This window comes from Acinonyx jubatus, chromosome F2, assembly GCF_027475565.1.
Source record: "Acinonyx jubatus isolate Ajub_Pintada_27869175 chromosome F2, VMU_Ajub_asm_v1.0, whole genome shotgun sequence".
In the NCBI taxonomy this organism is placed as follows: domain Eukaryota; kingdom Metazoa; phylum Chordata; class Mammalia; order Carnivora; family Felidae; genus Acinonyx; species Acinonyx jubatus.
This window is the reverse complement of record NC_069394.1, coordinates 47,297,512-47,320,384: the sequence shown is the minus strand read 5'-3', so window position 1 is coordinate 47,320,384 and position 22,873 is coordinate 47,297,512. Positions and strand designations below refer to the sequence as shown.

The 22,873-nt window shown below is 36.8% G+C and overlaps 1 protein-coding gene across 1 annotated transcript in view; it reads right to left on the bottom strand.

The window, feature by feature from the left end:
• MMP16 (matrix metallopeptidase 16) overlaps positions 1–22,873 on the bottom strand; it is a 291,993-nt gene that overhangs the window by 32,612 nt on the left and 236,508 nt on the right. Inside the window, exon 7 of the mRNA XM_015074740.3 lies at positions 13,674–13,812. Coding sequence (XP_014930226.1) covers positions 13,674–13,812 — 139 coding nt within the window. The remainder of the gene's footprint in view (positions 1–13,673; positions 13,813–22,873) is intronic.

The following is a 22,873-nucleotide window of genomic DNA, read 5'->3' as shown; positions in this document are numbered from 1 at the left end:
ATAAAAATATACCCCTATCCTGAGCCATTGTTAATTTGAATATTTTATAAAGAAAAAACACATCCCAAGGGCCCAGATCACTTCCTTGCCAGAATCAGGGAGATGGAAAATCCAGACAGCTGTTTCTCAGCTTGCTATATATTTTAGTCATATCTATGTGTCATTTAAAATAGAAAGTCTTGAAACAATACAATGAAAATAAAGTCCTGCTCTGTGTGCTGCCTATACCTCAGTGACTATTACGTTCTTTCCTGTCGTCTCAGTTTTAATTGGGAAAGGATAATACAGTTCCAATGCCTCCCATGCTAGCTATTTAGAGTAAACCTGTTATCAGCTATACTCAATTGGTTATCTGTTCTTTTAAGCAGAAACATTCTAGCATGCTTTAGAATACTGTTTGTAGTTCCTTATCTCTATCCTATCCATGAAAATTTCTTCATACTCTTTCCAGGCTTTGTAGTGATATCGAGAGGCTCATAGATACCCAGGATGCCCTGGTGCATGTAGCATGAGAGAGTGTTTACAGAAGCCTAATTTATGTTTTTCAGGGTGTCTCAGAAGGCAATAATGTGTGAAAAAAGAATAACAGTTACAGTCTTCCAGGAAATTCTTGTTATTAAAGTAAAACAACTCTTAAAAAATGTGTTTCAGAAGTACTTGCCTATATTAGTGGTCAAGAGTTTTCAGTCAATAAAAAGGAGAAACAATGAGCCTTTCACTTTTAATAATCAAGGCCTTTGTATAGAAGATTTCAATTAACTGCTCCTCCCCCCCTCCGTTTGGAACATAGCAGGGGATTTTTTTTTAATGCCCTTATAGTCCCTTCAAAAAACAAAACAGAAAACTCATCAGCAAATATTTGCTATAAGGTTACATTATGAGATCCCAGCAGTTAAACACAAAAAATGTTAAAAATAACACCTTGCCTGCTGAATATTTGTGGTTTAGAATTCAAGAAAATAACTCAACAATGATTATGAGTTATACATTTAATTCTCCAGGTGTTAATTAAGGAAATACAATTATACAATTCTTTTTGTATCTTGATGAGGTAAGATTTTCACACGACAACACTGAAGTAATTTTGTTTCTCTTTTTAAGAGTTTTGATTAAGTATATGAGATTCACATTCAATTCTTTTTTTGTTGTTACATTGGAGAGGTAGATTTTTAACTGCCTTACGATCAGACATTCTGCTTCTCAAGGAAAATATTGCCTCTTTGGCAGAATGAAGGCATTTACTGGATTTCCTACAAGGTTGACATATTCTGCAGCAAGTGGAAAGAACTGGTCCTTACTGACATTGTACTTGGCAGAATGCAGGGGAAAATATCAACAAGTCTGAGTTAAAGACAGAGAAGCTTTATAAATAAAAAGAATAACCTCAAAGAATGTTTACAGTTGGAGATGACTTTACAGACCATCTATTCCAGTAATTCCTCAGTGAGATTCATCCATCCATCCATCCATCCATCCATCCATCCATCCATTCATCCATCCATGCAATGTCTGTTTATTATGAGCCTCTTATAGCCAGTCACTGAACTTGGAGCTATAGATACCAGTGAAGGAAACACACAGATTCTTGCTCTTGTAAAATTGATGGACCAGCAGAGGAAATAGACACTAAACAAATAATCCCATGAAGAAATTTTAAATTACATGCTTATTCTTAAAAGGAAAACTGTAGTGTCTAATGATTTTTTAACATTTTTATCAAGCCAAATTAATACCTGCTTTTCTAACACCCTTGGACTGGCGCACTGTTACTAATGGGAGTGCACTATTTTTATTGTTCAGATGTATCAGATCAGAAAAAAGGTTGAGAATCCAGCCTAACACATTTATTTTACAGGCCAAAAAAGTGATGTTCTTAAAACACACAACCAGTTGCTAATATATTTGTACAACAGATCAGGTATTTTAATTCAATACTCAACTTGCTATTCCAAATTGACTCTCTTAATAGTACACATTTACACTCTGTCTGGCTTTCAGAATTGCTGATGATCTTTTCCTTCCTTCCTGCTTTATCAAGTAATCACTCCACATTTATTATTGGAAGTGTTTATTAATTAATCCACTGCATTCTGCTCATGCCTTGTTCATTGTATCCTCAGTAATCAGATACTCTTTAAAATGTATTAACTAAAAAAATCAACTATATTTTTGTCTTATTAGAGTCCACAAAATTCTACTTACACATTTATATTTTGTATCTTCTATTACAACAATGGTTAGTAAACTTGGGCCACCAGCTGCTGCCTGTTTTTGTAAATAAAATTTTATCAGAAGGCAGTCACACCTATTCATTACATATTGTCTAGTCTGCTTTCACCCTACAATGAGAAAGTTTAGTAGTTATGATTGAAAAGCATATGATCCACAAAGTCGAAGGTATTTGCTTTGCATCCTTTTACATTAAAAATGAAAACATTAATTCCTTAAAGCCTGGATTTTCTTCATATAAATGAAGGCTGCACTTAGATTATTCAGTAACTATTGTTCACTGGGCTAATTATTGTGCAACATTGATATATGCTTGGAGAATACTTCAGAGATTTGGGGAAAAAAACTCATGAAGAATTAATATTTTCCGTATTAGATGCTGTGGTGTAATGGAACATTCAACAGCCTCGAAAGTAGATAGGACTAAGGGGTGATAGCCCTGCCAATTGTTAGCTGGGAGATCTTGGAAAAGTAAAACCTGAATCTTCCTTTCCTATTGTGCACACAAGGTACTAACACCTCTCATCCAGAGCTCTTGAAATAATGAGGGATCAAATGTATAATATATTCATGCCATACCCAGATCATGGTACCCAATAAGTGGTACTTATTGTATAACACAATATTCCATCGTTCAAATTTGCTTGCTACCAATTCAAATAAATAATATCCATAATACATGATTAAGTACACAGATCTACATTAGTGCCAATTATTTGGATTAAGTTTTAATTTCTGTATTGTTTACAGGCTGGTTACTCAAGCAATTTGAACAAATGGCCAACTCTGGAGTTCATACGGCTTTTTGCCACCAGCATTTATTTTTCCAGGTTTTACAACATCATCTAGTAAGCAGAGAGTTTTGAATACTTCCGCAAATGTGGCAGCCATTGCATTAGTAGCTTATTAGATTTCTCTTCGAGAAAGAACTGAGAGCACCTGGGTGGTTCAGTCGGTTAAGCGTCCAACTCTTGATTTTGGCTCAGGTCATGATCTTACAGTTGTGAGATCGAGCCCCGCATGGGGCTCCATGTTGAGTGTGGAGCCTAATTAAGATTCTCTTTCTCTCCCTCTGCCCCTGCCCCCTCTCACTTTCCCTCTCTCTCTCTCTCAAAATAAAACAAAATCTGAAAGAAAAAAAGAAAGAAAGATGGAAAGAATGAAAGAAAGATGGAAAGAAAAAGAGAAAGAAAGGGAAAGAAAGAAAGAAAGAAAGAAAGAAAGAAAGAAAGAAAGAAAGAAAGAAAGAAAGAAGAAAGAAAGAAAGTGAGCTGGTCTATCATATGAAGGCCTTTGGATCTGATAATTGGGCCAAGAAGTCAGCTAAGTGGCTTTGGCGGGGCCAAAGCCATGATGCTCTTCTTCAGCAGCTTCCAGCCAGTGACAGAGCATGGCACATCCTAGATCCTGGCCATTTCTGCCCTACTTGAGACTCCTCTAACGGACAGTCTTTGCTATGGAGCTCCCCATTTGGTTCTCCAAGACTCTGTCACATCCACAGCACAGTCCAAGGCTTTCTAGGCCAGTCTTGCCTTTTCCCTCTTTGCCTTCAGAGGTTTATTTCTTTCCTCGATCTTTATCTCACTGTTTGCTTCCCAGGGAACTCAAACTGACATGGTAAATAAAAGGATATGATTAAAATTTTGGATAATGAGAAAAAAATTAGACACAGGTTTCACTGATGGGAAAATATTGTAGTTTAAAATGGGAACAAACACAGCAATAATAAAAACACACCATAGACTTTTGGATTGTTATAAATAAGCAGAGGTATATTATCAAGGGTGTTTTCAAATATTATATGTTTAGTCCCTTGGTTTAGATGATGACTTCATGTCAATATATAACATAAACATTAATATTAAAATTCTTTGAATATTTAGAATTCAAGAAAATAGCACAATTCACATGCTATGAATCTATTTTTATGTGTATCAAGGGCCACTGAATGTAAATTTCTTAATCTGGTGTAGCTCTTTAGGCATAAATTTCCCATTACCTCACATAAGGAAATAATCATTGTAATAATCTATTTATAGTAAAAGATCTTTTAGTTATTCATTGCACTATGCAAGAAAAGTTGTATTTCTACCTCAAATGAATTTCATTAGCACTCCCTAAACCTTTCAAGAGTGAGGATTTGCAAGTACCATTAAGAAATTGCTGGTTTACAGGAGTATTTGAAATAAAGTAACAATGTAAATTACATAAATAATTTCTTAAACGGCTATTTTCTTTGCCATCATCCAGTGCCACATGTTAGACACCTCTTCTTTTTTAATGCACGTGTTTTGAATGACTGCATATTCCCAAACTTTATTATCCTGCTCTTTTACACCCTAGATAATTCACTTCCAATTCTGTAAGCGATTTTTGCCTCTTGAAATGAAGCTGTCAAATAAGTACTGCTTAAAATTACTAAGTGATAGCAACAATATGAATTTTGAGACTTTTCAACTACTTGATTTTGACTGTTACTGATTTTGACAACACCGGAGACTTCATTTTAAAAATTATTTTCAGTTGTGAGAATTACGCCAACTCCATTTTCAACATAGATTTTTGATATTATTATCCCATAACCATTCAGCCTGAATATGACTAGTAATTGAGAATATAAACATCTGACTTGATTGTACTCATAACATGTTACTCTATTATATTCAATTTACCTGAATGATGTTAAGATAGCTGACCAGCTGAAATTGAGGGGTTTGTACATTGGCCTCACATTCTAATACAAGCAGCTACACTGAGTACCTTGATTAGTAAAGGGAGACATTATGTCCTTTTTAAAAACAATAACACACCCATGCATATGTGAGGTAGAATGAAAAAATCCCTTAAACTATTTACCTACTTGCTTATACCTGTTTAATTACACACAAATTTGAGGGCCCTTAAAGGAAAAATATGTGACAACACAGTAAAACATAACTAAAAAATAAAAATAAGAAGAGGGAAATTATAATACAGAGAAAAAATAATATAGAAAAGCAAAATAAAATAACAATGATGAAATTATTTCAAATGTGGGCATCAATCTATTTTATAGCCATTCCAATAAAAATACTTACTAGAAAATACATTCTAATCATTATAAGCAGCAAATTCTAAGATTAAATTGAAATTATATAATGTTTTAAATATATCTTCAGTAAGTGGAACGAGTCTATATTAAGACTTAGTTAATTTCTCAATCTACTATTCTCAATGACACTAGAAATGTAACCAAGAAAAGAGGTTGCTGAGAAGGAGGCATCCCTGCTCATAAAGGGGACACTCTGCTTAATTACCACTGGGCTCAAGTAAGGGACTGAAACCAGAATAGTATTAATTTGGATGATTATAATTAACACGCTGTGGAACATTGAAGGAATAAAATTTTACTACCCAGAGTCACCAGAATACTTAAATTTATGAAATAGTTGAACTATTCCAACATAAACTGATGTGCTTAGTAAAGCTGTTTTTTAGTAAAGCTGTACTGTGGTACCACTGACATTCAATAAATAGCACCTATTTCAGTACATAATTTGTTAAGTTTTCACATATGTATGTATATGTCAAAATATCAATACAATCAAGATAGTGAATATACTGATCACCCTAAAATTTCTCATGCTCCTCTGTATTCCCTCCTGCTCAATTCTCACCTGTCCTCAGCAACTTTCTGTCACTATAGATCAATTTGCATTTTCTAGAATTTAATATGAGTACTATTTTTTGTCTGAATTATTTTACTAAGCGTAATTATTTTGAGGTTCATCCATGTTGTAATGTAAGTTAGTAATTCATCCTTTTGTATTGCTAAGTAGTATATCATTATATTGACATATCAGTTTCATCATCCATTCATCAGTTGAGGATATTTGAATTATTTCTAATTTGAGGTGATTACAAATACTTATGCTTTGAATATTTGGGTAGATATCTTTGGACATATGTTCTCATTTGTCTTGAGAAAATACCTAAGAGCGCAATGGCTGGTTCATACAGTAGCTATGTATTTATGTTTTAAAGGAATTATCAACACTTGGCATGATCAGTCTTTTTAATTTTGGCCATTCTAACAAGTATGCAGTAGTATCTCATTGTGGTTTTAACTTACATCTTCCTAATGACTGATACTGTTAAGCATCTTTTTATGTGGCCATTTGCCATCCATATACCATCCCTGGTGAAGTTTCTGCTGAAATCCTTCACTCACTTTTATTGAGTTGCTTATTTTCTTTTTCAGTTTTGAGACATCTTTATATATTCTGGATACAAATCCTTCATATATATGGTTTGCATAAATCTAGTCTTTGGCATGTCTTTTATTCTCTTCAAAGTATCTTTGAAGAGCAGAATTTTTTTTAATGTTTACTTTTGAGAAAGAGAGTGAGAGAGCCCATGACTGGGAGAGGGGCAGAGAGAGAGGGAGACAGGGGAGACAGAGAACCCCAAGCAGGTTCCATGCTGTCAGTGCAGAGCCTGATGCAGGGCTTGAACCCATGAACTGCAAGATCATGACCTGAGCCAAAATCAGGAGTCTGATGCTTAACCAACTGAGCCACCCAGGTGCCCTGAAGAGCAGAGATTTTTAATTTGGATGAAATCCAATTCATTAAGTTTTCTTTTATGGATTGTGATTTTGGCATCAAACAAGAAATTTTGTCTAAACCAAAGTCACATATATTTGTCTCTTATTTTTTCTAGTTGTTTTATAGTTATGATTCTACATTTAGAGATGTTAGCACCATTTTTAGATAATTTCTGTATATGGTGCAAAGTTTGGATTAGAGTTTATTTTTTTGCATATGGATATCCTATGTTTTCAGCACCATTTGTTGAAAAGATTATCTTTTCTCCACTGAATTTCCTTTGTACCTCTGTCAGAATTACTTGTCTATCTGTTCTTAGTCTGTTTCTGGACTCAGTTCTATTACACAGATTTCTTTTAATTGTTTATGACAATGCCACACTGATTACTATAGGTCTAAAATAAGACTTTCAGTGCTTAATTAGTGTTCTAGAAGTGGTTTTGTCTATACTAGGTCCTTTGTATTTGCACATGAATTTTAGAATCTGCATGATAATTTCTACAAAAAGCCTTCCTGGGATTTTGATTGGGACTGCACTTAATGTTCAGATAAATTTGGTGAGAGTTATAATAATACTGAGTCTTCCACATCAATAAGACATATTTTTCCATTTATTTGTCTTCTTTACTTCATTTAGCAAAAGTTTATAGTTTTCAGTGTAGAGATTATTCATGTATCTTTTGGATTGATCCCTAAGTCTTTGATACTTTTTGATGCTATTGTAATTTTTTTCTTTTAAATTTTCAATTCATGACTGTTTGCTTCTATGTGATGGGAGATAATTCTCCGTAGGTCACTTGATTTTCAGCATGTCTGGTGAGCAGAGGCAATGACTGCCTTTGTTCTAGACTATATTTACAAATATATTTGTATAACAAAAACAATCTTGGGTTATAGAGTGTGCCTCCTCCACAGCAAAGGAAAGATTTGTTTGTTGTCCAGTATAATATAGAAAATGTTTCCCTTTGGGATAAAATTTAAGCAGGCTTACTGCTCATTATGAAATATTTAGGTTCTCTAAGCTTGTGGTTCCTTTCCTACAATGTAACTGATTACACGTACAGGTGTCACCTGGCCCTCTCAGCCTTTGAGAATCAGGGGTTTAGGCGAGTCATACAAAGGCTATACTCTGGCTACACTTTTGTCTCTTTCTTTTTCTCTGACTCAGGAATCTTGTGTTTCTACCAATATCCATGAAAGTGAGGCAGGCCAACATGGTAGCTTACAAATAGGATAAAAAACTCAGACCCCTCACAGTTCCTGTATAGAAATACAATTACTTTTTGTATAATGATCTTATATCCTGTATACTTATTAAATTCACTTGTTCATTATAGATAATTGGTTGATTGCATCTGATTTTCAACATAGACAGTCATGTTGTCCATGAATATAGTTTTATTTATTATATTTCTTTAAAAATTTTTTTGAAATATTTATGTTTGAGAAAGAAACAGAGTGCAAGTGGGGTAGGGGTGCAGAGAGAGAGAGGGAGACACAGAATTGAAGTAGGCTCCAGGCTCCAAGCTGTCACCACAGAATCTGACGCAGGGCTCAAACTCATGGACCATGAGATCATGGCCTGAGCTGAACTCAATGCTTAACCAACTGAGCCACTCAGGTTCCCCTCTCTTGCCTTTTAAAAAAATGTTTATTTATTTATTTTGAGAGAGAGAGAGAGAGAGGGAGGGAGAGGCAGACAGAGAAGGAGAGAGAGAATCCCAAGCAGGTTTTGTGATATCAGCACGGGGCTCAATGCCACAAACTATGAGATCATGACCTGCGCCAAAATCATGAGTCAGACACTCAATCGACTGATCCACCCAGGCGCTCCTCTCTTGCCCTTTTTTACACTACATAAAATCTCCAGTACAAAACTGAATAAAATGGACAAGTGTGACATCCTTGTCTGTTCCCAGTCTTATGGGAGAGGTTAGATGCTGTGAGTTTTACCTCATCGGGTGAATATTTTTGTATCCTTATAAATATGCTTTATCTTTGCTCTAGGAATGTTACTTGGAAACAATTTGATTGCTTCAGGTCTTTCAAGATTTGTTAGGTAGGAGTGGAACCTGTTCCTTCTATGATAATCATTACCCACTTCTGAGAGAAGACCTTTTTCAGTACTCTATCTGATGCCCATGGAGGGGTGGCTGGTGGGAATAAGTACTGTTAGCTCTGTGTAAGAGTCAGGAACTCTTCTATTTCATCCTATGAAGTGATTCTTACTCTACACCTCAGTAGTTTCCCGACATACATATGCTGACCAGTTCCTTCTCCCATATTTTAGGGAGTTCCTCTGCTGATGTGTGCATGCTCACTCTGTACACATCTCTCCTTGGCATTGCTTTGTTCTGGGCACTGTAACCACCTTGTTATGCTTTGACTCTCTGCTCTGTTACCCTCAACTGAGACAGTCTTCTGAACACCACCTGGACATCCCCCACCCCAACTTGTTCTATGGCCTGGAAACTTTCCCCGAATAGGAAACTGGGATCCGGGATCATTTCGCTTTATTTCCTGACTCTCAGGTTCACTACCCTTTGTTTCTTGCTGTCCAGTGTCATGAAAATCATTGTTTTAAATACTTTGTCCAATTGTTGGTGAGTTTACGTAGGAGGGTAAATCTGATCCCTATTGTTCCATCTCAGCTAGAAGCAGAGACACGTCAATATATTTTGATACACTATACTTTAACATACCAAAGAGCAAAGGTTCTGTTAAGAATATCAAGTTAATCACATTTTTATAGAATAAGTTGCTGTTGTTTGCATGATTTTATAACTTAGGTACTGACAACTCTCACTGCATATGACAAATATGCATACATATAATTTTGCCTAAAGTTTGGGCTGTGAATACGGACAGAGATTGGGATTTGAACTTTGTTCTTTATTTGTTCTATAAATCTTTGTTTACTGTTTACTATATCCCAGGTATTGTTTAAAACAGAGGTCAGCGAACTATGACCAATGCCTGCCTTTGTACAGCCCATGCTCTAGGAAGAGTTTTTTTGTTTTTTTTTGGTTTTTTTTTTTTTTTTTTACATTTTTAAAGGTTAAAAGAAAGGATATGTAATAGGGATGGCATGGGCAGCAAAGCCTAAAATATTCGTTATTTGGTCATTATTGAAAAAGTCTGTCAATCCCTGATTGAAGATACAGGGAATATAACAGTAAAAAAGAAAAAAGAAAAAAAGAGTTGGGGAGAGAAGAACTTGCCCTTATGGAGCTGATATTCTAGCGGGAAGGATACCTATGAGCAATAAATCAGTTAAATGTATAGTTTCTAGATGGTATGTAGAGAATTAGAGCAGGGAGGGAGATTGGATTGCTAGGGATGAGCTGTAGACTGCTTCACAGCCCACTGAGCAAAACGAGGAGGATGGTTTTGGGATGAGGAATGATTTGATCCCTCAGAAAAGTTGGACTTTTTGAGGTGATCAAAGATATAAAGAGATGGTGGCAAGCTGGAATGGTCACTTTGATTGTGATTATTGTGGTGAGGGTAGCACAGGGGGGTGGTGTATTAACTGAAGTCCAGAATTTTGGGGCCTTAGCTCTCCTGCCAGCGGGGAGGTGAATACTAGGGAAGGGGGTGGTCTTACCGCCATTACCCAGAGCTTCTGGCTCCCTCTGGGAAAGCAGTGATGATTGGAACAGGGGAGCTGCAGATTCATGGCTGGGTGTGGAGAAGGTTTCCCTGAAAGTACTGTGGCGAGAACACTAGAGGAAGGAAGCACCACAACAAGGTCCGTGGACCGACAAGAGTTCTAAGATCAGACATTTCTTGATAACCGGCAATATACCAGAAGAGATCACTGGCAAACACAACATGCCAGGAGTTGAATAAATTTGTGACACGAAGCAAAGTTATTCCTATTGCTAGCGTTGTGACATCAGAAACACCATACTGAGTCACATCATATTCACCTATACTGTTTTCATTCAAGTGTTCGTAGAGCACCTACTATGCACCAGCACTGTTCTAAGAACTGAAAATACAATAATGTGGCAAAGAAATATGATAAATCTCTCAGGTAATTTACATTTGAATGCTAGAGGTGACTTCAACTTTTTCCATACACTGTGTGCAAGCTGGAAGGCGTGACTTTAAAGAGGGTGGACAGAGGGACATTCTGAGGAGGTGCCTTTTCTGTTGGCTGTTGAGAAACTGAAAAGGTGCCCATTCCACAAGTGAATGGGTGAGGAGAAGCAAAATGAATAAAGGTGAGAAGGCCCTAAGGCAGTAAAGAGCTGTCAGAACACTGATTTATGACTAGGCCTGGTTCTGCTCAGGCAGTTTTGTCAGAGAGCACTAATGATTCTGTGGTGAGACAGGGCCTCTGGGGACAGCCTTCAAGCTGAAAGCTACCTCGGGCTTATTCCTCCTTTCTTTCTGTTGTCATTGCTCATAGGACCAAAGAAAAGTGTAGGGGAGGGGAATTTCCTTCAAAAATATCATGCCCCGAAGATTCAGAACCTTTTGCCGCTATCTTTTCTTTGTCAAGAGTGGTGCAATGTACCTGCACGTCCACTTCATTTACATGCTTATTGTGGATAGCAGGAGGGCAGTAAGATTACCAATATCATACTAGTAAGAGTAATGGCTGACATTTATTGAACACTTATGTGTGCCAAGTGTCTCACATGTAGTAATTAATTCAGTCCTCAAACTAATTCTGAGTTGGGGAGTAATGCTAACCCCATTTTTCAGATAGAGAAACTGAGACAGAGAGACTTGCCCAGTTCATACGGCTAGTAAGTGTTAAAAATTGGCAGTGTGCCTGCAGAATCCTCATGTACTTATAACTAATGTATTCTACCCCGCTTTTCTCCAGGAACGAACTGTAAAGAGAAAATAAATTCCAGGTATTAACTTTCATTTTATATGGATAGTTTGGATCTCCCTTAAAATATTACAAGTGTTTCTTATACCCTAGGTTTTCATTATTCTGATTATTACTACAAATTCACCTAGTTTGATCCCGGGAATAATTACTTTTCTTGGGGGGGGGGTGTTAAGATCCCCTTTTCTTCCCTTCTACCTCCATCCCTGTTTAAGCTTCTTTTCAGTCCTTTAAGCTCTTGCTAATATACTCAATCAATCCGTCAATCAGTCAGCAATCAATCGATATGTTCTGCACCCTAGTTCTCAGTTTCAGCTCAAATATCTTTTTAGTTTGTTTCAAAATTTTATTTAAACTCCAGTTAGTTAACATTTAGTGTAATATTGGTTTCAGGAGTAGAATTTAGTGATTCATCACTTACATAACACCCAGTGAGCATCCCAACAAATGCCCTCCTTAATGCCCATCATCCATCCAGCCCATCCTCCACCCACCTCTCCTCCAGCAACCCTGTTTGTTCTGTATCATTAAGAGTCTCTTATGGTTTGCCTCCCTCTTTTTTTTTTCTTTCCCCTATGTTCATCTGTTTTGTTTCTTAAATTCATTAAATACATGAGTGAAGTCATATGGCATTTGTCTTTCTTTGATTTATTTTGTTTAGCATAATACACTCTAGCTCCATCCATGTCATTGCAAATGGCAAGATTTCATTATTTTTATGGCTGAGTAATTTTCCATTGTATAGATATACCATATCTTCTTTATCTATTCATCAGTCAATGGACATTTGGGCTCTCTCCATTATTTGGCTATTATTGATAGTGCTGTTATATAAACTTAGGGGTGCACGTGCCCCTTTGAATCAGTATTTTTGCAACCTTTGGGTCAGTACCTAGTAGTGCAATTGCTGGGTTGTAGAGTAGTTCTATCAAATATTTTCTCACAATTCTCTCAATCCTCCAACTCAATCTCTTTCCCTGTGTTCCCCTCACACACTTATGATTTATTGTTTTGGATGCTAGAAAGTTTTGAGGATAGAATTCCAGGCACTTGACTAAGTTCCCTTTCTCAGGTAATCTCACTTTTGTATGGGAGGCAGTTAGTATTTGTGCAATTAAAATTTGTCACTTAGATAAATAACAAGCAATACATTTTATTGGGCGAAATTAATTGGGTGAATTTTATTTTCCTACTCATGAGTTTTCTTAGCCTTTATGAGCAATTTGTTAGTTTACTGGAAACTATTTAACACACTTATTAAATCAAGTAAAGCTAAAGAGATTATACTGTATATGAAAATAAGAAGTAAAATAGACTTCATTTTATAAAAACAATAAGCAATTCCAAATACTCTAAAAAAGGAAAAAAAACCCCACAAAACTCTTTAGTTAATGGAAAAAAAGGGCTTTTTAGTAATTAATCAATTGATTCATTCATAATTTACCTTTTTTAAATGTTTACATTTTTTTTTATTTTTGAGAGAGAGAGAGAGAGAGAGAGAGAGAGAGAGAGAGAGAGAGAGAGAGAGAGAGAGAATGAGCAGAGGAGGAGCAGAAAGAGAGGGAGACACAGAATCTGAAGCAAGCTCCAGGCTCTGAGCTGTCAGCACAGAGCTGGACATGGGGCTTGAACTCACAAACCACGAGATCATGACCTGAGCTGAAGTTGGACTCTGAGTTGGACCAACTGAGCCACCCGGGAGCCCCCATAATTTACTTCTTGTGGTGCTTTTAAGCCAAATCTAAAAATTTTAAGAAATCACACAATGCTTTCTAAATTTGACTTATATATGAGGATGCCTTATAAGAAAACAAATTAGAGAGTTAAACATGATCATTGATTTTACTTCATTTATATTTCTAGTCAATATATACAGTTCATTTCAGAATATTGAATAAGATACCTAACCTCATTCAACAGGTTTTACTTATTCGTTTCTATGCGTGCTATAGGGCCCTGCACAAAATGACCAAAACACAGCAAAGCAAAACATGGGAAACATTCCTTACCTTTAAAGAAGACAAAATTCCCATCACTGTTTTCATAAACTGCATCGATACTAGGAGGCAAGCCCCGCCAGAAGTAAGTAATTTGCATGGGGTACCCATCCATTACTCTGTTGTTTCTCACTCGCCAAAACCACTGGTCCTGCAAAGCAAGCAAAAGCATCTCTCAACAAACATGCAGGCCTTCATGGCATTTCGCTGTGCAATGGTGTAACATTTCCAAAACTAAACTAGTGTCATTTTCACTGTCTCACATCAAAGCAAAGAAGCATCTAATTAACTTGCTTACAGTGATCACAGTTATTTTTGGAGTTAACCACCAAATCTCTAATCCACACAGTGTGATTAAAAGATAACATAAGAATATTTAACTGTAGCATTTTACATTGTCTCCAGGGTCTTTTAGATGGAAAACCAGAAGTAGCACAGACAAGTCCCTGCCAGATTTGTGAATTAAGTCAGTTTTCCTGAATAAGAGAGCAGCATATGGATATGTATACATTTATAGACATACACAAGATCTCACACCTAAAATGCTGGAGATGGAATAAAGAGGCCATCCTTCTTGATATGCCTACATTATACACATTCCCCCATGTAATTATAAGTAGAGTCCTCTTTCACCTTCAAATATGTTCTGGTTTGGAGGATAAATTATATGGTGACCCTAAATGAACAAAGTTATCTTAAAAAAAATCATCACAGTGATTCCCATCTGGGTCAACTGCCTCTTCTATATACTCTCACAATATCCTGACTTCACTCAATCACAGCATTGGTCATTTTATATAAAAAGTGTCTACTCTTATCTCTAGTGAAAATACGTGACTTACCCCATAGCAAGTATTTATAAATGTTGTTGAACTAATCATTAGCTTGCACACAATATGTTTTGCCATAAATTCTTACTAATGGCAAAAAATTTTTCAAAAATGCTATATTTGATTACATTAAAATATTTTGTATTGAAAATTTCAGAATAAGACTATTCAAAGTGCTTTAATATTGGAAAAACTAAGGATATTCTAAACTATGTTATTTTACTTTATTTCAAAATTTGTATTTACAGACAACATTTCAATTGGAAGTTATATATTTATACTACTTAGATAAGTATGTTTTACAAAAATACTTCCAACTCAAGTCTTCTCTGCTCTCCTTCCCTTACTTAGGTATTAATAAGTGATTTATTATAGGGCTTTCCCAATCTTTTGGCTAATAATTGTTTAGCCTGACTAGATTTTCTAGGATTTGTCAGTTATTCATATGGTCATTCACACACACACACACACACACACACACACACACACACACACACAATCAATTGAGGATTCTTGGATTTCAGGTGGTATGATAAAAATGAACATTTTCCCATCTCTTCTCTATGGACGCTGTGATTTATAAAGAAGGAACTAGTTTAATTAACATCTCTAAGTTCATATCCTATTCCTGCTTTGTCTCTTAACAATGGTCATCCTGATCAAGACACTAGTCATTGGGTTATTACAAACTAATAATTGACTCATAGTATAATTACTGTTTTAAATATAAACAACTTTCTGAGGACCTGGCAGATTGGTTTTTATTATTGTTAAAATTGTATTGAAACTAGTTATCTTATTTTCCTTTACAATTTTGTTTACAATTTTAGTTCCTGCTCTTTGTTTCTTCTTCAGACTTCAGCCATATTATAGCTTTAGCCACACATCTCTTTCCTGCCAACAGGAAAGAGACTAACCTCTTATATTTAAGAGGTTAATATAAGAGATTAACCTCTTATATTTTTAACCTCTTCTTAATAATTTTTTGGTGCCAGGTAGCTGGAATTAATACATATCTTGATTAAACACACTTTAAAATACAAAGTTAGGCCATGAAAAGATTGACTCAGGGACATATATGTGGGCATGAAGGTCCAGGGCTTACTGCTAATAGTATGTGAGCAGAAGATATTCTCATAATTTAAAAGAAAGCCAGCATTTTCATCTAACTACAACAAGAGCTTTTAACTGGGTGTTAAAAGTATGTCAATCTCCGTATGAATTATTCTTAAATTCTATCTGTCTGTCTATCTATCTATCTATCTATCTATCTATCCTAAAATAATAAATAAAAATGGCTAAATACCTACTGGATTCAGATAAAGAAATAACTGGCCATGTTTATTTATGGAACAATGAAATGGAAACCTCTCTGAGCTGAAGGACAGAAAAACATCAGGGAAAAAGCCTGAACTGTATTCCAATTTTTCTCAGACAAGCACTTCGCGTTGTTCTATCTCCCCAGTACTGAGACACGGCCATGGCTCTTTGGGACAGACGTACGCTGCTGTGTGAAGACAGGAACGTAGCCTCAACTTGCCACTACTATGGGGAAAAAAATGTAAATTCTGCCTCAAGATAGGCATAGTCCATTTGCAAACATTCTGAAGGTAATATGGAATCATAGGTGAGTTCAGAACAACTTCTCATTGACAGCAGCCTTGGCAGAGAGTTATATAAATTGCAGATATTCACGTTGTGCTTCTATTCCACTTATCCATGTCTTCTCAGAGTGGTAGAAAGCAATGGTACAAGTAATTTGCCAAGCATTCTGTCACAGAGGATGTAAACATGTCACAGTCACTCTAGGTTGCCATTTCAGAAATGGGGCTTGCGAACGATTTTGTAGAAAGAGGATATTTAAAATGGCATTTAGTCTCTATGCAAATTTCCCTTCTAAGTGAAACCTCCTCTCACCACACTACCTAAAACTGAATTCTCACACTCCACCCACCCACATGTGATTTCACTCCCCTCCTTTATTTTCCTGCGCCATGTCGATCACTGTTTTAGCACAATGCATGTTGTATTTGCTGTTCATTCTCTCTCCACTAGAATATAAACTCCATGATGGCAAAGATATCTGTCTTTGTTCATTTGTGGTTTCCCATTTCCACAAAAATGCCTTGCACATGGCAGAAGCTTACTAAATATTTCTCGAAAGAAAACACGTTTATGGAGGAAAGGACCAAGTAAAGGTAAGTTATCCTTTTAGAAGTCAAAAGCTATGCAGATGTCACAAGAATACAAATGTTCTACTTCAATAGGCAGATGTTTAGTATATATTCCATTATTTTTAGAAAGGTATGATATACAAAGGTCTTTGAACCATGCAGGAGAGAAACAAACTGTTTCACCCTTCCAAACAATGTATGTTTTGTTTTGGTCTTTGGTGTAAGGGGAAAGAAAGAAGAATCACCGAGTTCTAAATCTGTTGTTTCTATCTTGCCACTGGCCTTTTTTTGGCTACAGCCCTTATAAAAGGGGGTGGAAGGAGTGGAAGTATACCCTAAAAATAATCAAAACTAGCACATGTGCAATGTCAACTTATAGAAAAAAAAAAAACACTTAAACATTACCAAGGAGGAATTCCTAGTTAAACACCAATATTACACGTTAGCTACAAGTTTACACAGATTTTTTTGTTCCGTATAGCGTGGGATCCAGGCAGACCACCTTGTTCACATAGATAACAAATACACAGAGTACTGCAGGCTATATACCACGAAGCAATAACACACATGAGGAACTGGGTTTGCTTTTTTTTTTTAAATTCCCTTTAAAATTGTTTTTTTTTAATGTTTATTTTGGACACAGAGAGAGACAGAGAGAGACAGAGAGAGAGAGAGAGAGAGAGAGAGAACGTGAATGGGGGAGGGGCAGAGAGAGAGGGAGACACAGAATCGAAAGCAGGCTCCAGACTCTGAGCCCTCAGCATAGAACCCGATGTGGGGCTCAAACCCACCTCCCCTGACATCATGACCTGAGCCGAAGTCCAATGCTTACCTGACTGAGCCACCCAGGAGCCCCATATCTCTTTGTTTTTTTTTAAATGTTTATTTATTTTGAGAGAGAGAGAGAGAGAGAGAGAGAGAGAGAGAGAGAGAGAGAGAGACAGAAAGCATACGAACCAGGGAGGGGCAGAGAGAGAATCCCAAGCAAGCCCCATGCTCTCAGCACAGAACCTGATGCGGGGCTCGATCTAATGAACCATGAGATCATGACCTGAGCCAAAATCAAGAGTCAGACGCTTAACCATCTGAGCCACCCAGGCGCCCCTAAAACTCTGTCTTAATACAGGCATATTGTTTGCTGACAACTATGGAGAAAAAGGATCCTCCTGCTGCCTGAAGAGGGTGCTATTTTCAGACTTTTTAGAAACCAATTAGTAGACCTGATCTACTTTTACCTCTCTTCTGATACATAGATTCATTATTTAGACAACAACTTGATGTAAATCTATGAATGCCTCGCGTGTCTAAACTGAACATTACAGAAGGCATCATTGGTTCCTCAGCCCTCGCCTGACACTGTGGGCTTCCTCCAGCCTTCCCCACCTCTGAAATAGCATCTGAAACCTCTTGATTCCTTGCCATCTTCGCTGTCACCATCCTACTCTGAGCTGCCACTGTATTTCAACGAGATGACTGTGATGCCAACTCAAAGCTCCCGGGCTGTCTCCTCCTGCATCCAAAATGGAATTCAGACTGGGTCCCTGCCTCCAGCCTGTGCACAACCACTGCAGGTCCCTTTTGTGCTCATGATGTTTTAGTGACATCGGCATTGTTTCAGTTTCTGATAGAGTAAAAGCTCTTTTCTTCCTTAAGACTTCTCCTATGCAGTTTTCTCCACTTTGAATGTTCTTTCCCTTCCTCACACACTTCATCCGATGAAGTGTGAATCATCTATTCATTTTCAGCTGAAATTTCCTTTGCACAAAAAGGTCTTACCTGCCCGCTGACTGAAATCAGGTGACCCTGTTATACTGTTTCATAGTAGTCTGTAATTTCACTTCACAGCACTTACACAATCTGTTGCTGTATTATCAATTTTAAAGTGGTACAGTCTTCCCCCTGCTCCACTGTGCTATATGCCCAAGTAGGGGCAGTATGTTTCCTTAACACTGAATGATCAGCTTTGGGAGCTATGTCTGGCATATTGTAGGAGACCTACACACATGCTTAAAGAACAAATTCCTCTATTTTTTCATCAAACTACCATAGGATGACTAACATATATCTGAGATTGTTCAAACCAAGCTAACTTCTTAATAGGAGTATCAGATTATTTATTAAAATGATATTCTTACCATGGAAACTCACCAGCTATTGGGGGGGGGGAATAGAGAAACACGTTTGTCTATACATATAGATTTGTTTACAAGCAATCATGTACTGTTTCTGAGTGGCCTAGAGAGTGTCTAGGAAATCTGATGTCCAAAATGAACCTGGTACCTATGAAAAAAAATCAGACATGTAGTAATAGTGAATGAGAGACAAAGTCATGGCAATAATAAGGGAAAGGGCAATTTATATGAATGTTTAAAGGGGAGAGGAAGAGATAGTGGCTTCTGCTCTGTTGGTAGGCCTGTATTTCCTTCTACTGCTTCTCACGGCAGAATGAGATGTCTGAGACACCAGGTGAGTGCTCTCAACCCTGGACCCACCCTTGCTAGCCAGACTTACCAAGTGGTCTCACAGGACTGGAGGTTGGGAGGGAACAGTGCATAGGAAATTATGGAATCTGGGCAAGAAGGAGCCAGCAATGAGTTCTGAGCCTTAGACAGACATCCAAATGTTTACCATCCTAAGCCACCGCTTGTTTGAAGGGGCAAGAGAAATGAAATGGAAATTTGAGAAAAAGATAATTGATGGCCGTTCTGGAGTTACACAAAGGAAAAGTATGCTTTGGTACAGGTGCCCCATTCAACTGACCCACTGCCTTAGATACACTTCAAAATCACACAGTGAAAGCAAATGATCACAATTTCTTATAAAATTTAGTATTTAAACATGTTTAATAATGCCACATGCTTGACCAAGCTCATACATAATTACTGAATCTACCGGAATAAAAATTGATAATGATAAATGCCAATTATTAAGTTAATTTATTCACTGTTAGCAATGTATATTACTAAAAATCAGCCCATAACTTAGCTGCTGTTTTTTTAAAAAAGCTTATTATATTGAAGTAACTGTAGATTCACATGACAGCTGTAACAAATAACAGATTTCTTATACTCTTGCCTAACCTTCCCCAATGATAACTCTTACATAACATCAAAGCTAGGAAACTGGAGATTGATACAATCCACCAATATTATTAAAATTTCACATGCACTCCTGTGTACATGTGTGTATTTGTGTTTATTTTAGCATTGAAAGTGTATCATTAGAATACAGAAATATGGTAGTTGCCACCTTAGCCAAGTGATCAAGATTTGTATCAGTCAGAAGGCAACTTTGATATTATGTGCCCCCTAATGTGATACATAATAGAGTAGCGAGGCATTGAAAGGCACAGAATCGTTTATGAAGCACACACAGATAGAAGTCAAACATGTTTAAAATAGAATGTAATTGAGCTTTTATACCTAACTTCTTCCAGTTTATAGGAATAAAGGAATAAGTTAAATGATATTTAAAGGAAGCAATCAAGCACATTCTAGAATGTGGCATGTTTACAGGAAAACTGGCCTGGTCTCAGCAAGAAAAAAAAATCATGGGAAAAGCCTGGGAAGAATGATTAGTTAAATATCTAAAAAGACCTGACAACCAAATGCAATGCATGGGTAATCCCTAGATCCTGTATATATTTTAAAATGTTTATTTATTTTTGAGAAAGAAAGAAGGAGAGAGGGAGAGAGAGGAAGAGAGAGAGAGAGAGAGAGAGGGAGAGAGAGAGAGAGAGATCCAGAGGATCCAGAGAGGGCTCCCCACTGACAGCAGAGAGCCTGATGCAGGACTTGAACTCATGAACTGTGAGATCTTGACCTGAGCCGAGGTCAGACACTCAACTGATTGAGCCACCAAAAGTTAGATCCTATAGTTAAAGATGAAGTTTGATGATATCAACAACTTTCCTTCAAAGGTTTAACCAAAAGCTTGGGCAGTCATGTTGCATGGCTCACATACACACAGAAGATACAGGCAAACACTAACAGTTCTTAAATTTAGATGTTAAGTGTGCATGTATTCATTCTTCCAACTTTTCTGTTTTTGAAATTTTTCATAACAAAAAGTTTAGAATATACACTCATTTAAAAAACCTGAAAATACATAGGCAATTCCCTTATGATAAAATATTATTATATTATCTTCATAAGTATTTGTGATGGCTAAACAGCATTCTGGCTAGCAAATGTAAGATTAGTAAGGCTCCATTCTAGCCATTTAAATTTGCTACTGTAAATAATACTGCAACCAACACGTTTATGCTTTAAAAAAGAAACGAAACTATGTTCCGTGCCATTTAATTGCAATTCATGCTCCATTCAACAGTAACATATGTGAACTAGAAATGTAAAAATCTCACCTTATAAAACCATAAAAATGTATTATAAAGTCATTAATTTGATTTCACACTCAACTATTGTATTCAAATTTACTGCCTGTACTGAGAATTGTAAAAGGTATTATAGTATTTAAAGAAACAGAACAAGGCCACTTTCATTTAATTTTTTTTTTTCAACGTTTATTTATTTTTGGGACAGAGAGAGTCAGAGCATGAACGGGGGAGGGGCACAGAGAGAGGGAGACACAGAATCGGAAACAGGCTCCAGGCTCCGAGCCATCAGCCCAGAGCCTGACGCGGGGCTCGAACTCACGGACCGCGAGATCGTGACCTGGCTGAAGTCGGACGCTCAACCCACTGCGCCACCCAGGCGCCCCTACATTTAATTAGCTATATTTCTTTTTCAACATTGGGAAAGAAAATTGGAAGAAAAAAAATCTAAGGGATGCTTAATAGATGTATCTGGCAAAGACAATGCCATTCTGAGAAGTTTTCATTATCTTATCACAAGAGCTGACACAAACCGGATTTTGGTCTATAAACCTTAGGAGAAAACCTGTTCAAAGCAACCACTAAAATGCACTTTTTCGCCAAGGCAGGCATGAATTTCTGCAATGATTTTGCAAGCACAATTTTCAGGGCTCATCAGGCAAAGATGAACCAGATGTGATTCTGGGAGAAATAACGCAGCAGCACATCTTGACATGTCTGAAGAGGGGCAGAATATGCTATCCCCAAACGTGCCACTTCGGCATGCGGATATTTTCAGCTGAAGGCAATCAAGACCCAGCAGATTCAAGACAAAAATTCACCTCTCTCTTAACTACCTAAAAGAATTTAGATAGGGGGCCTGGTGCAAAAGGAGAGATATTACCAGAGAAAACTTTTTATCTGAACAACCAACACATATGGCAGGGCAAACATCTAATTACCAAATATCTGCTTTTCTTATGTCCTGTGAATGTCCCTCGTCCCCTTTGAAGAGGTCTCTTATTTTCATGGAGCTCTATACATATAGAATTATTTTTTTTTCCTCCTGTTAATCTGTCTTATGTCAATTTATTTTTTTTTAATTTTTTTTCAACGTTTTATTTATTTTTGGGACAGAGCATGAACGGGGGAGGGGCAGAGAGAGAGGGAGACACAGAATCGGAAACAGGCTCCAGGCTCCGAGCCATCAGCCCAGAGCCTGACGCGGGGCTCGAACTCACGGACCGCGAGATCGTGACCTGGCTGAAGTCGGACGCTTAACCGACTGCGCCACCCAGGCGCCCGTCTTATGTCAATTTAATTATCAGACGAACCAAAGAACCTACAGCGAAAAAAGGAAAATTCTTCCACCTCTATGGGTCAAATCACTTTGGATAGTGTCTGCATTTTAAAAATGTTCAAAATACAGACTCACTATGATAAGGGAAGGAAGTAATATATTAACAGGTGACTCTTCTAAATCATTTCAAAATTCACAATTCTGGAATATTCCTTAATGTCTTGGACTATTTTCAAAGAGGAATCTGTGAGAATTAGCATCTGGATTTAGAAATGTAAATTATTTTAATAAATAAAATATATTTGTGTTTCAAAGGAAAGGAGATATGGCATTTGCGGAATATTTTGTTTACTACTTGTGCTAAATGTAGACAACACCTTTTATAGTCTCCAAATGTTAAAAAAAAATCCTTTGTTTTTAGATTAATTCATACTGAAAAATCTAGACACAAAAGGTTACATGATATGTCAGCTATGGGTCACTCTTTTGTTAATTAGTATTTCTTAAGTCCTGACATAAAGAATACTAATTTTTAAAACTTAAAAATTCATAATTATTCATCCATAATAGAACATATAGTAACATAAATATTTACA